Raw genomic sequence first — 17,408 nt, forward strand, 5'->3', positions numbered from 1 at the left:
TCAATCGTTTTACTGTTAATTATCCATCGGAAACTTTTACTTTATTTTTGCTTCCGGTGAAAATTTTCTGACCCGTGGCATATAGCCACTATGGGGAGTACGGTAATTGTCTCAAGATTGCAGCACTTTTTACCTTTTACTTCTTCTTTACTTTAACGGTTAATCCACCGAAGCAACTTTTCTGTCAATGTGAAAGGAGTTGTTTGAAAGAGGCTTGTGATTTCATAGCTTATTATTAAATTTTTGATTTCTAACTCGACACATGCAATGCAAAACTCAGAAAATAGACCATGGCCAAATTGCGCGAGGTGGCAGTTTTTTAAATAATTCGTCTCTACAGACGCTATACAGTGCTTCTGATAAAAACGGATTTCGTTAATAATTCGCACGCTTGTATTTGTGTATGTACATAGTTTGTTGCACTTGAAATCTTGAAAACCGACAAAGTAGGTCACAAATTGTACGTGCTCAAGCAATCTTTTTTCTGAGTCAAAGGTTTCGTGCGAATAGTGGCCTGCTGGTGCAGTTGACGGGAAGAGATCTGCGTTAGCTGTATCGGAAGCCTGTAATTATGAAACATGATGACAGTGGTAAACGCCTGTGAAGACAAAGACAGATATGAAAACAATGATGGATGCACACTAGGTATGTAATTAGAAATTTCGAATTAGCCGTTATTGTTCCGCTGTAGTAGAAGTAGAACAGGAAACCACTTGGCTTCTCGATGAAGACGTAAGTAGCGCAGCGGTTTCGCCGCAATCCATTCGAATATCTTAGAAGTAAAAATTGTTGAGGCATGGTTTACTCCAGCTGATGGAGAGTCGGCGATTTTGTAGTCGTTGTAAATGTGGTCCAACTGGATACGCGGTTTGCTTTCATTTCCGATGCCCCACATGTTGGCTCGTTAACAGAGTATTCGCTGTGTGCATAGTAATTAATCCGTTATGTGCTGAAAGGAAACGGATCCGCATGACAGTTGTTTAAACTGGATGGTAAAGATCCGCTTTGCCAAATTCACCGCTTTTGAATAAATCCTCCAAGGAAATCCATCTAACGATACACCTGGCCAGCTTGCACTTGGAGACGCAAATTTTTATTGCTTCGCCACCTGGAACGATACCAAGCAAACTCGCAGCTGCAGTGGATATTGCGCAGAAAAGTGCGGAAAGATGGATCGAAATTATATCTTAGATTGTCCAGCAGGGCTTTCAGTGACAATATCCGAAGGTCGAGTAAGTCAGACTTAGTCAGTTAACGAGCCCACCTCCATTGTTTTTATAGTGTTGTTGTAAAATACAATAACCCGTAGCCGCTTCGAAGTCGCAAAGTCCTGCTTCTCAATAACCAAACTGGGACAGTTGTACAGCTGAAAATCTAGCATACTGGTAAAATTCAAATTGTTCAACCTCGAGGTCACGCGCTCTGTGATGCAGCTACGTAAAAGTAGTTTTACGACTTCGGTTTGTATAGACGCAAATGGATATTTAGCGATAAGATGCTCTTCTAAATCCATGGAAACGAATCGCAATTGTTTTTCAGCCATATCCAGTGCCATCCGCTGCAGCACGGGAACCGATGCGTTGGACTGGCAGGCAATCCGGAAGCTGGTTCGCTTGGTGCAGTTGTAGTTGCCGGACCGGCAGTAGCGATTGAACTTAGCGCCGCACTCTTCTTCCGTCATTTTTTCGGTGGTGAAGATGGGTAAATCGTTGTCGCTATCTTTGGTTTCTTCAGCAGCGCGGGTAACGTTTAGTGGACACTGGTAGGCAATCAGAATTTTAGCCACATCGGTCGGACTCAGGCCTGTGGTTTGTCCGATACTTATAGTGAAGGATTTTCTGGGTAGCATGACTGGAGTCTGATCAGTGGAGCCACCAAACGAATGGAGTGTTGAACGGAGTGATAGTCGTACCTCGTGACAAACGTGTACATCGATGAATTTATCTCTTATTAATTGCTGAGATTAGATTAGGTCGAAATATTGTTCACCGTGAATGCTGCCCTTGCGCACTTCAACGTACCTTGTGCCAAACGTTTTTGTTCGTATTCAATGCCCAGGGCACGCATTTTTAGGCCTTGTTTGATAGACGGCTGGAAGCATGCCGGGGCGCCCAAGTTAATTACTCGAAAGCCGCCGAGTCGGCCAATCTGGAACAGAATCTAACGGAAAAATAGTGCTTTCGGCAGATAGTTACTATAAACGTGCACGTGTACTGCATTTACCTAACTTATCCTTTCAGTAGTTCCTAAAATATCAATGGGAACGTCTGATAACGACGAGTGCTTGATACTGCCTAGGGAGTTCCTGACTTACCCTTGGATTAGCGTAGCTGTATTTGCTTCTTACTGCTAAAGTGTGTGCTTGACGAGAAGAAAAGGTAATCAAGTTCGTCCGTTCTGGATTGGAGCAAAATGCACCCCTTGGTCGCTCTTTCCATTGTGCGAATAGCTTTCATAATCACTCGCCGCTTTGATGACCTATGCAAGTCAACCTCAAATACAGGTGTTTTTGGTGGTTTAAAAATTAACCGGATGTTTGCTCACGTTTAGCATTCTGCCCAACAGAATGGGCGCTTTCATATAATTATGTAACTGTTTCATGGTCAGGTATTATGCAAATGTTTAAACACTTTTATAGCAGCGTCGGAATGCTAATCGGAATTTAACAAATATTTACTGCCTTTCGTCTCCGGTACGTACGTACGGGTCGGTACATGTTAATGCGTGAAAAACACTGAACAAAAAGCAATGAAACATTGGGAAAGTAGGGTCACGGACATTATTGTATCACGAACATACGTATTGTTTCAATTATTGATAATAGTAAGTAAGACAGCAAAAATATTGAATACCATTAGGTTGCCACAATATCGTTAAGATCAGGTTTATAATAGACCTTTTATAATAATGTTGAATCGCAGCCAGCGACAGAATGAAAGCAGATGAAAAGTTATGGTTGAAGTATGTACGTCATAATCAGCAACTCCAAAGCACTCGATCAATTATCTAAACAGCCGCTTTTCCAAAACTGTCGATGAAAAAATTGACAGGCGCCGCAATCACCAATCAGCTCGCCAAATGCTAAGAGGACTGTTGGATCCTCTGCAATGGATGATGAGTCGCTGACTTAGTGACAGGTGCAACTTCGGTCGCAGTGTTCGCTCTGCGTCCTTGGACATTTGGCGCATCGCAGGTCGGTTCATTGACAGAGTATTCAGTTTGCGTGTAATAATTAATCCACTCTGGGCCGAGTGGAAACTGGTCCGCGTGACAGTTGACTGGGTGATAAAGTTCCTCTTTGCCAAATTCAGCGCTTTCCAGCCTGCCGCTACTCTCACGTCCGTCAAACGAATACACTTCACCGACCTGAGCGCGGAGACGCAAATTTGTATTGGTTCGCCACCAGGCACGATACCAAGCAAATTCGCAGCTGCAGTGGAGAGCACGCATGAAGTTTCGGAAAGATTGGTCGAAATTATAGTATCGTTGTTCGTCTAGCAGCGCTTCCAGTGACACAATTCGAAGATCGGGCAAGCTAGCTAATGAGTCCAGCTGCATAGTTTCAATTGTACTGTTGTAAAATAAAATTATCCGCAGCCGCTTGGAAGCCAAAAAATCTCGTTTCTCAATGATCAAATTGCGACAGCCGTAGAGCTGAAAATCCAATAGGCTGGTAAAGTTCAAGTCACTTAACCTCCAAGTCACGCGTTCTGTGTTGCAGTTACGCAGTTGCAGCTTGACGACTTGGATTTGTAAGGGTGCAAAAGTGTATCTTGCAATAAGTTGCTCTTCTACGTCAATGGAAACTAACCGCAATGGTTTCTCCGCCATATCCACCGCCATCCGCTGCAGGACGGAAACCGGTGCGTTTGACCGGCAGACAATTCGGAAATCGGTTCGGGTGGTGCAGTTGTGCACTGTGGTGATGTCGGATTGACAGTGGCGATTGAATTGCGCACCGCATTCTTCGTCCGTCATTTGTTCGAATGAGAACAACGGAAAATCCTCATCGTGAGCGTAAAGTTGCTTACTGTCGCGGATGATGTTCAGTGGGCACTTATAGGCAATCATAATTTTAGCCACGTCTGTCGGGCTCAGGCTTTTCATCCGTCCCATATGTACCGTTAGCGCTTTTTTGGATATCATGCCAGGACTTCGACCTGTGGTGCCAGCGAAGGTAGAATACTCTCGGATGGAATGGTAGTCGTACTTCGCTCCGAAAGTGTACATGGACGGATTTATGCTGTACAAATCGTCGTAGAAGTCCTTATACTCGCTTTCCGACTCGCTGATATTGCGCACTTCGACATACTGGTCCCGATCAAAGCGTTTGTGTTCGTAATCAAAGCCCAGTGCATGCATAACATGGAACTGGATGACGCCCAAATCGAAGCATGATGGCTGACTCAGGTAAATTTCTTGATAGCCGCCGATTCGTCCAAGGTCTGAATAGCATCTAAAATGAGCGCTCGTTTGCCATTCTTATGCCGGTACACTGTATTTCTTATAACTACCGTAGTTCCAGCAACAATTTTCAGAATATAAAAATATGATAGCATCGAATGGAGGCGGTTGTTTGTTAACATAATTATATTACTATTGGTCCCACTAGCACGCAGCCAGTTGTGTTTTGGATATGGAAGAATGAAGGAGAAAACAATTTACAAATGAGATTTTAGGCATATTTCAGAAATTTAAGACTGGGAAGGGGAGATTAATTACGGAAAAAGTTTGAATATGCAGAAATGCAAAGAAATGTAGAAAAGCATGATATTAGTATCTGTTACTAAGTTAGGTAAGAAGAACCGTATAATATTAAGTTAACTATTAACATACGTATTAAGGTAAGAACGTCAAAGAAAAGCGTAACATTACTGTAATATTTTATGTGCTGAAAGCTGCCAAGTTGTGAAGTTTTTATTTAAAAGGGCTCTAGAATTTTCTACCCGTAGAAGTTTTTAAAGACGCTTCGCAATGGAAGTACTGGCAGCCGCACTTCGCAAACTACTGGAAGTTTTGAAACTTTTGAAAACTTTACAGAAGAGAAAAGATTTTGTTTTTAAAATCACAGCTTAGGAAGGAACCTGGGATGCTGGATTTTTTAAATATGCCAGCGGTTTGAAAATATAACTAATGATTTGCGTAATAGAAAATAAATTCCAAAAAAAGACCTAAGAGCAAGTGCACGTATATGAATCTATAGATAGATGCCGTTACTGACATACGATTGGATTGTTTCTGCATGAGCATAGCTGCTTGAGGAAAAGTAAAGATAATCAAGTTCGTCCGTTCTGGGTTCGAACAAAATGCATCTTTTGGTCGCTTTTTCCATTGTGCGAAGAGCTTTCAGAACAATTTGCCGCTTTGTTTGATCTGTACAAGTAAATTAAGTCGTTGAAATCGATCTGGCAGAAATTTATGACACCTTACATAAGTCACATTAATACAGATGTACAAGTGCAGTACATTATTACAGAAATTCTCGTACCAAGTATCTATTCGAGTGAAACTGTGTTTGCCAAAAGAATAACTGAACCGCACAGGTAAACCGACCAGAAGTTAAAGCCCCGTTTAGCGGGTTGTCTGTTCTTGATGTAATAATAATAACAATAACAATAGAGAACTGCTGTCTTTAATTTATGCCATATCACTTGCTTATTTTGTGTGGAAACCGTCATAGGCACGCCCCCATCCCGTCTTGTTTCCATGTTTATTTCAGGCACCCTTTGCCGCATCCGGTTTATTATGGGCACTCATTTCAATGAAATGAAATACGCGTGAGCGCAGCATTACTTCGGTATTTCGGTACTGTCATCATTTTGATATTTTATTACTGATAATTTGCCATAATAATTTTAATAGGTGCTAGCTGGGATCGTAAAAGCTATTCCATCTAAATCATTAGTAAGACCACCAGCCGGCACCAGGTGTAGCGCAAGTTTATAAAAGCGATGACAAAGACTTGGTGAGAAAAAGCTAGTAAAACACCTTCACTTTATCAGAAAAGAAAGGGCAACGCAAGTCCGATACTCACAATCAGTTCAACTTCGAGACAAGTTAGGTATATCATCACGCATTTCTTCGGTTCCGGTGCCGCACTTAGTATAATTATGTACAATGAACTGCTAACTCTGTATTCACCAAAGATACGACTGAGAGAAGCCGGTTGGCAGACTTTCCGTAGGCCAAGAGAATCGCACGATGTCTCAAATGATCAAGAAAGTTGAAAGTATGTACATGTATTCGGCAAACGAAATCGCATACGCTTGAACCTTCTCGCCCTGTCTTGATTAACAACTCACTCTAAATTGCCCGACATGCAAAATCGTCTACGAGAAAATGTGATTCACGAGAAAACCATCAACTGCAGCTGAATAATTATCACTTGAAATTATTCAGGGTGCCTATAATACTGGGGGTGGTCGTGGGGAAGGATGCCCGTAACTATAACGATACCCTATTTTCTGTTAATCGACGGCATTATCGTGCGCATGGGTGCCTTGTTTACTTAATGGTGTACCGTGCGTATACAAAGTACAATATTCCCACAAAAAGTACGAAATACCTATTGTAATAATCACTTTAATAATATAGGCGCAAACGTACCGGTACGTTGCTCCTATGACAGTAACCTTGTTTGCCGCAAGTCGCGACACTTTCTTGTACTCACTGAAGGAGCCGCTCATCTCATAAGGGATGGCGGCAGGGTTTGGCCATAGTTTAGGTCTGCTTTTCGCAATAGCATTTGCGTCCGAAAAGTTTAGCGGTGAGTAGAAAATATCTGAAAAAAGAATACTTTTGTTACAGCCAAGAAATCCAGTCACCGGTAATCTCAAAAATATAACGCTGCCAACGGATAGAAGCAGCTCAAAGTATCTGCAAAAGGTCACTGGAGCTCGAACATCAGAAATATTAGTGCTATCCATAAGCAGTGGCCCAGTAATTTCAAGTTTCACTATAAATTGCTTATTAATGAGTAAATACAACTGAATATACCTTCTGTTATTTCCATGTCTTCATCGTCATTAGCAACTGCGAATGCTGGATTCAAAAAGGCTGTAGCAGCTAAAATGCCGTACGTATAAAATATTGTATTCTGCATCCTAAAAGCGTTGTAAAGGTCTTAAACTGTGTGCATTAAGGAAGAAACTAAAAATATTGTCAGAAACAATATGCTAAAGCTAACAGTAATAAAACAGCAGCGATCTGTTGAAGCGATTCTGTCTGCTTAAAAACAAGCGTTGATAGTAAAAACCGGTAAAGCGTTGTGAATGCGAAGTAAAGGGTTGGTTATCTGACACATAAAAACGTTTTTTTCAATAATAACGCTGTTATTGCCATTATTGCCTGATGCAACACGATAAAACTGTTGCAAATTACCCCGGGCATATGCGAACAAATTTTTAATAACCGGAACTGACGACATTTCTCATGAAAATGAACCAGGTGCCATTAATTTTGTCTTCCGGAAACAACCTGTATGCCACATTAAACTTTCTGAACGTGTCCGAATAAGGGCACATATGCCCATCCGGAAAAACTTTGTGACAGCGCGCTGAACGTAAATGCGCCTCCGTTTTCGTCATCTACTGAAGCAGTTTCTTTGCAATGTGTATTACAGCATGAATAATTTTAATTTAAAATTGTGCTTGAAAGGTTTCATTATTTAACTTCTGCACGAGAGTGCGGAATTGAATGTTTGTGTTGAAGAGAAGAAGAGAAAAAATAATGCAATGCAAAATTTTGGTTGAAACATTTGAAAACGACCGCGCAAGTTAGCAGTTCCTACAGCTTAGGAAAAAATGGTCGCATACCCAAAACATCTCCACATTCAGTACGAATGCAGCGCAGTGCACTGTACGACTGAGTTCAAAATATCCGTTTCGTACAAGTGCACTGCACCGCTTGCGTACAGAATGCTGGGTATGGGGCCATGCGACCATTTAGTCCTACATTGTACACGCATTCATTTCTTAGAGCGTTGTGTAAACCTGTGTTCTGTAGACTGGACACCGACAAAGAATCTTCGCGGGAAAATTCAGTCGCATAATTGACCGGCGCGGAGCGCATAGGCTGCGTAGCAAAGGTTTTTTACATAATCAAGACGAATACATCACCTGTGCGACGTGGCGTTACAGCGTTATGACAATCCACTTCCATATAAGAGGCCTTCGTAACCTTCGTAACGACATAACTATAGGTAACGAATAATACGCTCCGGTAGATCTATGGGTAATGTCATTTCATTCGTGGAGTTCATACCTCCATGTTTTTCACTGTCCAATAAGCGATTCTTCCCAAACGGAAAATAAGTTTGGCACGCAAGGAAGTGATTGTCGAACCGTGTGAATGTGATTTGGAATAAGTTACACACACTACTTCCGTCACATTTTATAGCATACGAGTAAAAGGTAATCCCGTCAGGATATATAGTTTGTTTTTTGGTTTGGCAACTTCACGTTCTGTGTTTGTAACTTGCAAGTAAACGTACAGGCTTTTATTAAGTGCACTTCTTGTTAACTTTTAATTTTTTTAGGTGTATACTTTTCGAATGTATCCACAACAAAATTCCTCAGAACTGAATTCCGATTGTTCGGTATACGCTATCCTTTTAAGCATACAAAGAATACGACTACTTTAATGCATTAGAAAATCGTACAGAGCTCAGAATTAATTAAATACGACAAAAATAGAGAAAATACTGTAAGTGAGCAAAAATGAGGGACATCCGAATTGTTATTACTACGGAGCGTTCCATACATAAAACAGTACAATTGCAGAATGCAGGTGACTTATGAGTAACACAAACGTTATTGGTATGAAGTATGAAGCATGAGGTATGAAGCACTACGGTTCAGAAGTCCGGTGCTTTACCGGTCTCGTAATTTGCTACCGTGGTAACAAACGATGAAGGCTTAACGATCGTTCTACAGTCGTAAATTTTCCATTAGTCGTTTTACTGCTGTTTTCGGACCACAGTCGCACAAAGCAGTGTTAAACTACTATTGCAATACGGTAGAATACCGTCTAACGATGGTCAGCACCATCGGTTTTCAAATCAAGTTTTGGCGTTGGGACCGATTCAAAACTCGTGACCCAAGGAAAAAAATATAAAACCGCTGATGAAACATTACAATTACTGAGTGGCTAGTTGAGATTATCAGTAACTCTTCCGCTGCTTTAGGACAAGGAATCGCTTTGTTCGTAGACGGAAAGGTAACTGGCACCACTTTACCCGTTGCTGGTTGCAGTTTTGATTGTAGAGAATGTTTTGATTCCATGCTCGTTTGTCCCATCGCATTTTGGCTCGTTAACTGAGTATTCGGTTTGCGTGTGGTAATTTATCCATGATGTACTGAAAGGGAATGGATCACTATTACAGTTAATTGGATGGTAAAGTTCGCCTTCCGCAACTTCTGGGCTCAAGACAACTCTGCTACCGGGATGTCCCTCGAACAAGTACACATCGCCAGCTTCAGCGCTGAATCGCAGATTTTTATTGGCACGCCACCAAGCACGGTACCAACCAAACTCACAGGCGCAGTGTAGTCTGCGCAGGAAGTTGCGGAACGATTGATCAAAATTATAATACCACTGATCTCCCAGCAGCGTTTCCAGCGATAATATCTGCAGGTCTGGCAAGTCAGCAAGCGATCCTAACTGCATGGCTTTTATAGTGGTGTTGAAGAAGAAAATTTCTCGCAGTCGTTTGGATGCCGAAAAATCCTGCTTTTCGATGGCTAGATTGCGGCAGTCGTAAATCTGAAAGTCCAACAGACTGGTAAAATTTAGATCCTTCAGCTTTGAGGTCATCCGCTCTGTGGTGCAGTTACGGATTTGCAGTTGTACTACTTGGATTCGTACAGGCACAAATGGGTATTTGGCAATAAGTTCTTCTCCGGCATATATGGACACCGGTCTCAGTGGTTTCTCCGCCATATCCAACGCCATCCTCCGTAGAACGGAAACAACGGAACGGAACGGGTGCCACTGATTGGCACACAATTCGGAAATCAGTTCGCATGGTGCAGTTGTCGAGTGCGGTAACGTCGGACTGGCAATAGTGGTTGAACTGTGCGCCGCACTCTTCTTCGGTCATATTTTCTCGTGAGAATAATGGAAAATCGTCATCAATCACGTGGGGCTGTTTACTGCCCCGTGTGACGTTCAGTGGGCATTGGTAAGCAATCATAATTTTAGCCACGTCTGCCGGACTTAGCTTTCTCCATCCTCCTAAACGTGCCGATAGTAGCTTTTTGGGTATCATGGCAGGAGTTCCATCTATAGAGCCGGAAAATGTATATAAATGTTGGATGGAGTAGTAGTCGTACTTTGTTCCGAACGTGTCCATGGACGGATTAATCTCATAGCAGTAACTGTAGGTTTCGCTTTCGATGCTGACTTGGCGTATTTCAACATACTGATCCCGATCGGGACGTTTTTGCTCGTAATCGAAGCCCAAGGTTCGCATTACTGCAAACTGGATGACAATTGGATCGGATGGGACTTTCAGGTAAATACCTCGGGAACCGCCGGTTCGTCCAACGTCCGAATAGAGGCCTCAAAGATACAAAGGCATTTCACGTATTGTACCGAGCGAACTGCTCTCTAGTACGTATAGGCTATAAGCGTAGCTTAATACACTTAATACATTACAACATCAAACTTTACCATCTAAGGACTTTCTAGTGTTCAGTTGTTAAGATCGCTGCCTCAGTCTTGTCACACACAACGTCTCCGAATTCCTTAATAATTTAATAATAAACCAAGACATTTTCGCAGAAGATATGCACAATCTATAGATATCAATACGATGTGCTCTGTATACTTTATGCGATAACTAATGCGTCCAATGGACTTTTTGAGCGGTAGCACGACAACTATATGACCTTCATTTTGATGACCGACAATTTGATGACCGACTTGTTGCTGACTACCACAACTTGCTGACCGACAAATCGCTGACCGACAGTTCGCTTTTCTGCAAACTGGCTGACCGACATCTTGCAGAAACTAACTTGCTGAACGACAGCTTACTTGTCGGTCAGCGAAATGTCGGTACTCGACAACTCGCTGACCGACAACTTGTAGAAGATGAAAACTTGCTGACCGGCAATTTGCTGACCAGTTCAACGCACATCAGTGATATTTACGCGAAAACGCGAATCTTCGTTGGTTTCATAAAAAGAAAGGACTACTATGACAGTTATAACTGAAATATAACTTTTTGCCATTTATTACGGCGTGTTAAGTTCACGAGTATGTTATTGTCTCTGCCAATATTAATTATTTATTAATAACTGTTAAAATGATTTCTAATTACACTGGTTTCTTAGGTTTCTTAGGTTTGTTAGGTTTCTTAGGTTTCATAGGTTTCATAGGTTTCATAGTTTTTTGCTGTTTCATAGATTTATGAAATGAAAATTTTCAGTTTTTATGAAATTTACACGTACGCGCTCGAGCAGAAAAATGGAGAAATGAACGACTGGAACTGCCAGATTGCTGTATAAGCCGTCAGCTGTTAATAGCAGGAGAAGTTGGTGTGGTATCCGATCATAATCGCCCAAACTGAGTTTTTCAAGGATTTGATTAGTAACAGACTAAATTTGTGGACCTGTGGTCAGCGAGTTGTCGGTAATTAAATGAAAGGTCGGTCAGTAGAATGTCGGTCAACGATTTAGTAGGTAAGCAAGTTGTCGGTAAACATTCTGTCAGTCAACAAAATGTCGTCAGCAAATTGTCGGTGTCAGCGAGCTGTCGTTCAGCGATTTGTTGTATCAACAAACTGTCGGGTCAACATTTTGTCGGTCAGCAAATAGTCGTCAGCAAGTTGTCGGTCAGCAAGATGACCGTCAGCGAGTTGTCGGTGTGCCTTTTTGAGCTGCGATTAGTAGTGTCGACGATGTTGCTGACTCACGAGTCGTCGCTGCTTGGCCGAAAGTGAAGGTAGTCAAGTTCGTAGGCTCTGGATTTGAAAAATATACATCCTCTGGTCCGTCTTTCCATTGTGCGAAGAGCTTTTAAAATCTCCTGCCGCTCTGATTGATCTGTAGAAGTATTTCAGATCGCTCAACTGCAATTGGCAGATATAAACGACGTACAATTACAGTATCGGGACCCATTGTCTGTAAAGTACGGTTATCCCCGATTATCGCTGTTACCATGTGGCCCATTTTAGTCATCGATAAGAAATTTGCACACTGGTCGACACAAAAAGTTACTACATTTGCACTCACTAAAGCTGTAGCTAATGTAATACGGGATAGCGGCAGGGTTTGGCCATAGTCTAGGCCCCGTTTTCGCAATGGCATTTGCGTCCGAAAAGTTGAGTGTTAAGTAGAAGTTGAGTGGTAAGTAGAAAGGTCTAAAAAAACAAAACCTTCGTTCAGTGGAGACTGGAGTCATCCGATCTCTAGAGACCAAAATCCCAAAGAATGTTCCGAACTGGCAGCATGTTTGCCAAAGGTTGTTTGCCAAAGGCAGCATGTTTGTCTTCATCGGTATCTGCAATTGCTGTCGCAGAACTGAAAAATACTGCAGCAGCTAATAGGAAATACGCACGCAAGGGTGTACAGATACAGTTACACATGGAAAGGCTGTTCAGCTCTAGGAGCTCTGCACAAACATAAAACGATGTCGAAGACAATCTAATACATTCCTAGGATTATGCGATCTCAGCAGTGTAATGGCGTAACGGATTCTTTCTGAGTGTTTAAAAAAGCGTGAGCGACTGCCAGTGAGTCGTTAGCGATGAGATGTTAAGAAGCATCTAACATACTGTAATAATTTTATTGTTTTTCTACACGATCACGCATTGTGTGTCTGATGCAATACGTTGGAACAGTTGCATTTTCAGGCAGAAGCGAAGATTTTGTATCCACAAGGACTGACAGCACGTTTCATGGTACCTAGGCTGAACCAGATACTCTACCGTTTGCCTTCCATAAACCTATATGATGCCGCGCAATGCACACACGTTACAGCTTTATACAATGCAAAAAGAAATAAAAAATGTACTCATACTTTGCCTAGCCACATGACGGACAAGACTCAAGCTACAAAAGAAGATATGCCGTTAGTCTACCGTCAACTCGGTTTCGGTCCGGTTCGGCTCGGTTTCGGTTTGGTTTTCAGTCGAACCGGTTCGGAGCCGATTTGAACCGGTTTGGAGCCGAACTGAATTCCCCTTTCTTTTGTTTATTTTTCCCCACCCACTTTTTTTTGTATGAACATGAATGAACATGATAGCAGATTTATTCAGGATACGAGGGTTGTTAGTTATGTTCTGTCGTATTACTTTTATTTATTTTTGGATTCATGCAATTATTATACTATTTTCATATTACTATTATTAATCTCCTAAGGCATCGTTTTCATCTGTTGCCTGATTTGTAAATATGATACAAAAAGTTACAAAATTTTTAAATGATGGCACCTTGGAAATTTCGTTTAATTTTCTTATTTTTTGTTATCTCATTTCTCTGCAACGAGTCTTTCCGATTCGGGAAAATTTTGAATCTGTGCAGGATCAAGCTTATCGAATATTTAGGTTACAGGAATATCCGAACTAGGGATTAAGCAAAACAATTTTTTTAATATTTAGAGGCTTTTGGTTTGGGTCCGTCGTGGTGCCAATTACACCAGTCGACCAACTCTCGCCTCCATTATACCGCGTTTTCTCAAAGAAAGTTTTCAATGTATTTGCAGATTACTGCATACGGTTGATAGTTATTTCACGACAGAAAAGACTTTTGTAAATATATTGATTGCTGCGAGGCGCACCAACATAAACATTCCTCGGAGTGCTCTGTGGCTCTTGGTCTCACACTCTATTCACAAAACCCTGTTCTGTTCTGCTGCTTCCACTAAATATCGTGGTAAGCGAACCAAAATCTGTCATGATTGTAGACTCAGGATTGATGGCTGAATCAAAGAAGTTCGGCTTTGCTAAGTAACATTAAATGCAAAACCACCAGTAACCACTAGTCAACATAAGAGGGGCTCGACGGTACGCGGCCTTGCAGAAAATCAATTCAACGCGCAGTATAGAATCTATCTCTGGGGCTCTGATGTTTGACGTACAGTGGATACGCTGAAATCCACGCAGCAGGACTATATCCTTTTTGGTATACACGTGGTACGATTTTATTCGGCAATGTGTCCATGGATTCATAATTGCTCCACTTCCAGTGATGTATTAGATCTTTTAGCTCTCCAAAAGCCGAACGTATGACGGGGTGTGCATTGTAATATGCGTCAACGCATGCACGAGCGGCACTCGCTGAATCATAACCACCGTCATTTAACAATGCGTTACCAAGCGCGTTTGTTAATACAGTCTTTTCGCGATGAGAGCGGTAATCTCGAGTATCAACAAACATTTGCGCTACCTTATGGACAATACCATAGTATGCCTTCAAAGGAGCGCACAAGCATTCCCCGAGTAGGCCGCCGACTAAGCAACCGCGAAATTGATCTTTCTCCATTTTCTTTGCAAATGATAATTGTGTAACGCAACTCCAGCTCTTAAATATGGTCAGAAAAAAAACAGTTAGCCCCCAGTTTAATTTTGGACCAATCACAACGCTCATTTCCAAATATTTTTTTTATTTTCCGAGGTACGTCACGGGCTGTTTGACCAATCAGTATGGTTACGCAGTGTATGAGGGTGTAGGTTTTTTCGATTTTCCGACCAATCATCGACATAGTAAACTTTTTCCAGTTTGCCAGTGACGTATGTGTGAAAAAGGCGGGGATATGCGAGAATTTACACCCAATGGGGTGAGACTTTGGCTTCTTTGGGAACAATCCGCGAGTATAAAACCGACGCGGCTTGGCTTTTCCAAATCATTCTGCAAAAAGTTGAGAGCAAGTTCTATTATCATAATATCACGAGAGCAAAAATGGATTTCGCACGTATTTTGGATGTTGTTGGCGATCATGACGGCTACATTGTATACAAAGTCAATAGTGTGGTAAGTCTGTTCTGGAATGCTAAAGAAGTACGGGCATTTCTTGTGTTCGAAGCGAATGCGGATGCTGAGGGCTTGCGTAAAGCATGGAATAAAGGGATCCGATTCGGATACAATGAAATCACCGAACTACTAAAGGTCTTGAAGAATGGACATCTGAAAGACACGCTGGATCACGCAGCATCCGAAGGCAAACAGGAGAAAATGAAAATCGATGGCCCCGCCTGCCTGGAGTTGACTCTGAAGGTGCACGAGAAGTACGGGCGTACGATCAGGTTTTCTCAACCAGGGCGCTCTGTTCAACTGCCATACATGGGATTCATTGATGTGGCCCGAATCCTGGACGATAGTTTTAAAGCGCAAGCCCTTATTGTTTAACTGCGCTTTTTGTTTTTAACATTTTAAAATTGTTGTTGTTGTTGGTATTCTTGTTTTATTTACGTGTTAACTCCTTGTTATGCGCAGAAAAGGCTGAAAACGCCGTTATTTGCGACAGTCTCAGCAGTGAAGTATATAAAGCCTTCTTGCTGACACCGTTGCAAGTAATGCGTTCAGTCATGGAAATCCACAACGTTATTCTGGCGGTGCAGTTCAACGAGGAAGTTGATCTCCAACAAGTTCTAGAAGTTTTCGGGAAACATGCTACGAAGGTGAAAAATTTTAACGCAGTCAACATCAGACTAATAGGGCAGTCACATACATTCTGCCAGATTTTCCATGAAAATGGCAAGGCAATCGTAATAGGTGGTAAGTCCGTTGAAGAATCGAATGGGCTGTTAGAACAGTATTTGCGAATGTTGATTGTAAATTGTATCGACGTTACTATTAAGGAGCGCTTTGTGGCAAATATAGTCTGTACGTACGCTTACAGTGAAATAATAAATTTGAACAAGCTGTATAGCCAAATTTTAAAACAAAAGCCAACGGGTATCGCATTCTTCTATGAACCTGAGCTTTTTGTAGCCATCAAACTACGGTTTCCTTTATTGAAAACTACCGTTAACGTTTTCCATACTGGAAAGTGTGTAATTCTGGGAGCGAGATCACTGTTGCAGGTTCAACGCACAATTGAACAAACTAAAAACCTCCTTGAAAATTACACCACTTCGGTGTCGAAGAAACGAGAAATCTAATCATTTCAGAAACACCATTTGAGAGTTCTTGAGATCGAATATACTGTGAAGTGTTCGATAGTTAGCAGACTAAGTCAGGAGAAATTTAAAATGGAAAAACTGAGTTTTAATTTTCGCTTTAAAACTCCGTGCAGCATTTACGTTTTTGGGCCAACGATGTCGGGAAAATCGACTTTTACAATGAAACTCTTGCAAAGTCTTACGGAAAGCTTTAATCCACCACCAGTAAGAATAGTATATGCTTACGGTACGTGGCGAAATGCCTTCCAGGGTTTTGATAAAAATATTAAACTTATCCAGGGGCTTAGACCCATCTTAGAAGATGAAAATTTTTTTGACAAAGACGTTCCGAGTCTGCTAGTGTTAGATGATTTAATGGAAGAAACTGCTGGAACGCCAAAGTGTTCGACGATTTTTACTCGTGACGTTCATCACAAAAATGTTTCTGTAATTTTCATTTCTCAAAATTTATACAAACAAGGAAGGAGCATGCGTGACATTGCTTTGAATTCTCAGTACTTGGTAATTTTTAAATCAGTTCGTGACGTTCAGCAAGTTAAAACACTTGCACGTCAGTTAGGTATGCCACATATGCTGGAGGCCTACCAAAAGGCTATAAAGGAACCTTTTGGATATTTACTGATAAATCTTAGACCCGAAGCTCCAGACGATGTTCGCCTTCAGTCGCACGTGTTTGAGTATAGACGAATATATGTAGAAAAATTAAACCAGAAGAAATTTTTCGACTTATTGAAGCGTTAAAGCTGCTGACACCACGTCAGAGAAGAAGCTTTTTCCAGCTGGCAACTAAGCAACAAATAAGCGCAATCGAAGAAGCCTGCTTAAATCTAGTTAAGCAACCCACCGGCCTTAGCAAAGTTGATTTAGCTCGGGCTCGAAAACATTCTTCAACAATCAAGCGTCTAGCTGACCGCAGTACAGACCGATCAAAGAAACGTAAAATATTACAACAAAAAGGTGGATTTCTCAACGTTTTGCTACCTGTTTTAGGTACTTTAGTTTCCACTTTTCTAGCAAAATGAAGACGTACGTTTTAGTCCCCGAAACCGAATTTTTGAAACAAAAGCATGCTCGGGAAGGTGTTCCCGCGCCGACTGCCTGGAAAAAAGCTCAAGAGATTGGTCATGAAATTACACAACAGCTCATGGCCAAGGCCGCTTTTGAGTACCAGCGTTTAAACAATACGGGTAGCGCTCCAGTCGCGGCTCCAATATTGGAAGCAGTGCAAGTTGAACCAACAGCGGTTCCCAACCTATTACCCACAATGATTGATAAAAGTGTA

The 17,408-nt window shown here is 41.6% G+C and overlaps 1 protein-coding gene across 1 annotated transcript; it reads right to left on the minus strand.

Annotated features, from left to right (window-relative positions):
* Positions 1-2,652: 2,652 nt before the first annotated feature.
* LOC129592251 (uncharacterized) lies at positions 2,653-7,310 on the minus strand. Its single transcript, XM_055488242.1, has 4 exons — positions 6,997-7,310; positions 6,671-6,781; positions 5,226-5,373; positions 2,653-4,456 (listed from the first exon to the last, which is right to left on the minus strand). Exons 1-4 carry the CDS (start codon positions 7,100-7,102, stop codon positions 3,082-3,084), a joined length of 1,740 nt encoding a protein of 579 aa, XP_055344217.1. The 5' UTR covers positions 7,103-7,310; the 3' UTR covers positions 2,653-3,081.
* Positions 7,311-17,408: the final 10,098 nt, after the last annotated feature.

Source organism: Paramacrobiotus metropolitanus, unplaced genomic scaffold, assembly GCF_019649055.1.
Source record: "Paramacrobiotus metropolitanus isolate TYO unplaced genomic scaffold, Prichtersi_v1.0 Parri_scaffold0000051, whole genome shotgun sequence".
Lineage (NCBI taxonomy): Eukaryota > Metazoa > Tardigrada > Eutardigrada > Parachela > Macrobiotidae > Paramacrobiotus > Paramacrobiotus metropolitanus.

What these genes read in the sequence shown, in the direction of transcription:
- LOC129592251 (XM_055488242.1), bottom strand. Translation starts at nt 7,102, where the DNA reads ATGCAGAATACAATATTTTATACGTACGGCATTTTAGCTGCTACAGCC. An exon ending in AGACATGGAAATAACAGAAG is followed by an intron (nt 6,782 to 6,996) that starts GTATATTCAGTT and finishes TTCTTTTTTCAG; the next exon opens with ATATTTTCTACTCACCGCTA. An exon ending in TGAGATGAGCGGCTCCTTCA is followed by an intron (nt 5,374 to 6,670) that starts GTGAGTACAAGA and finishes TTACTTGTACAG; the next exon opens with ATCAAACAAAGCGGCAAATT.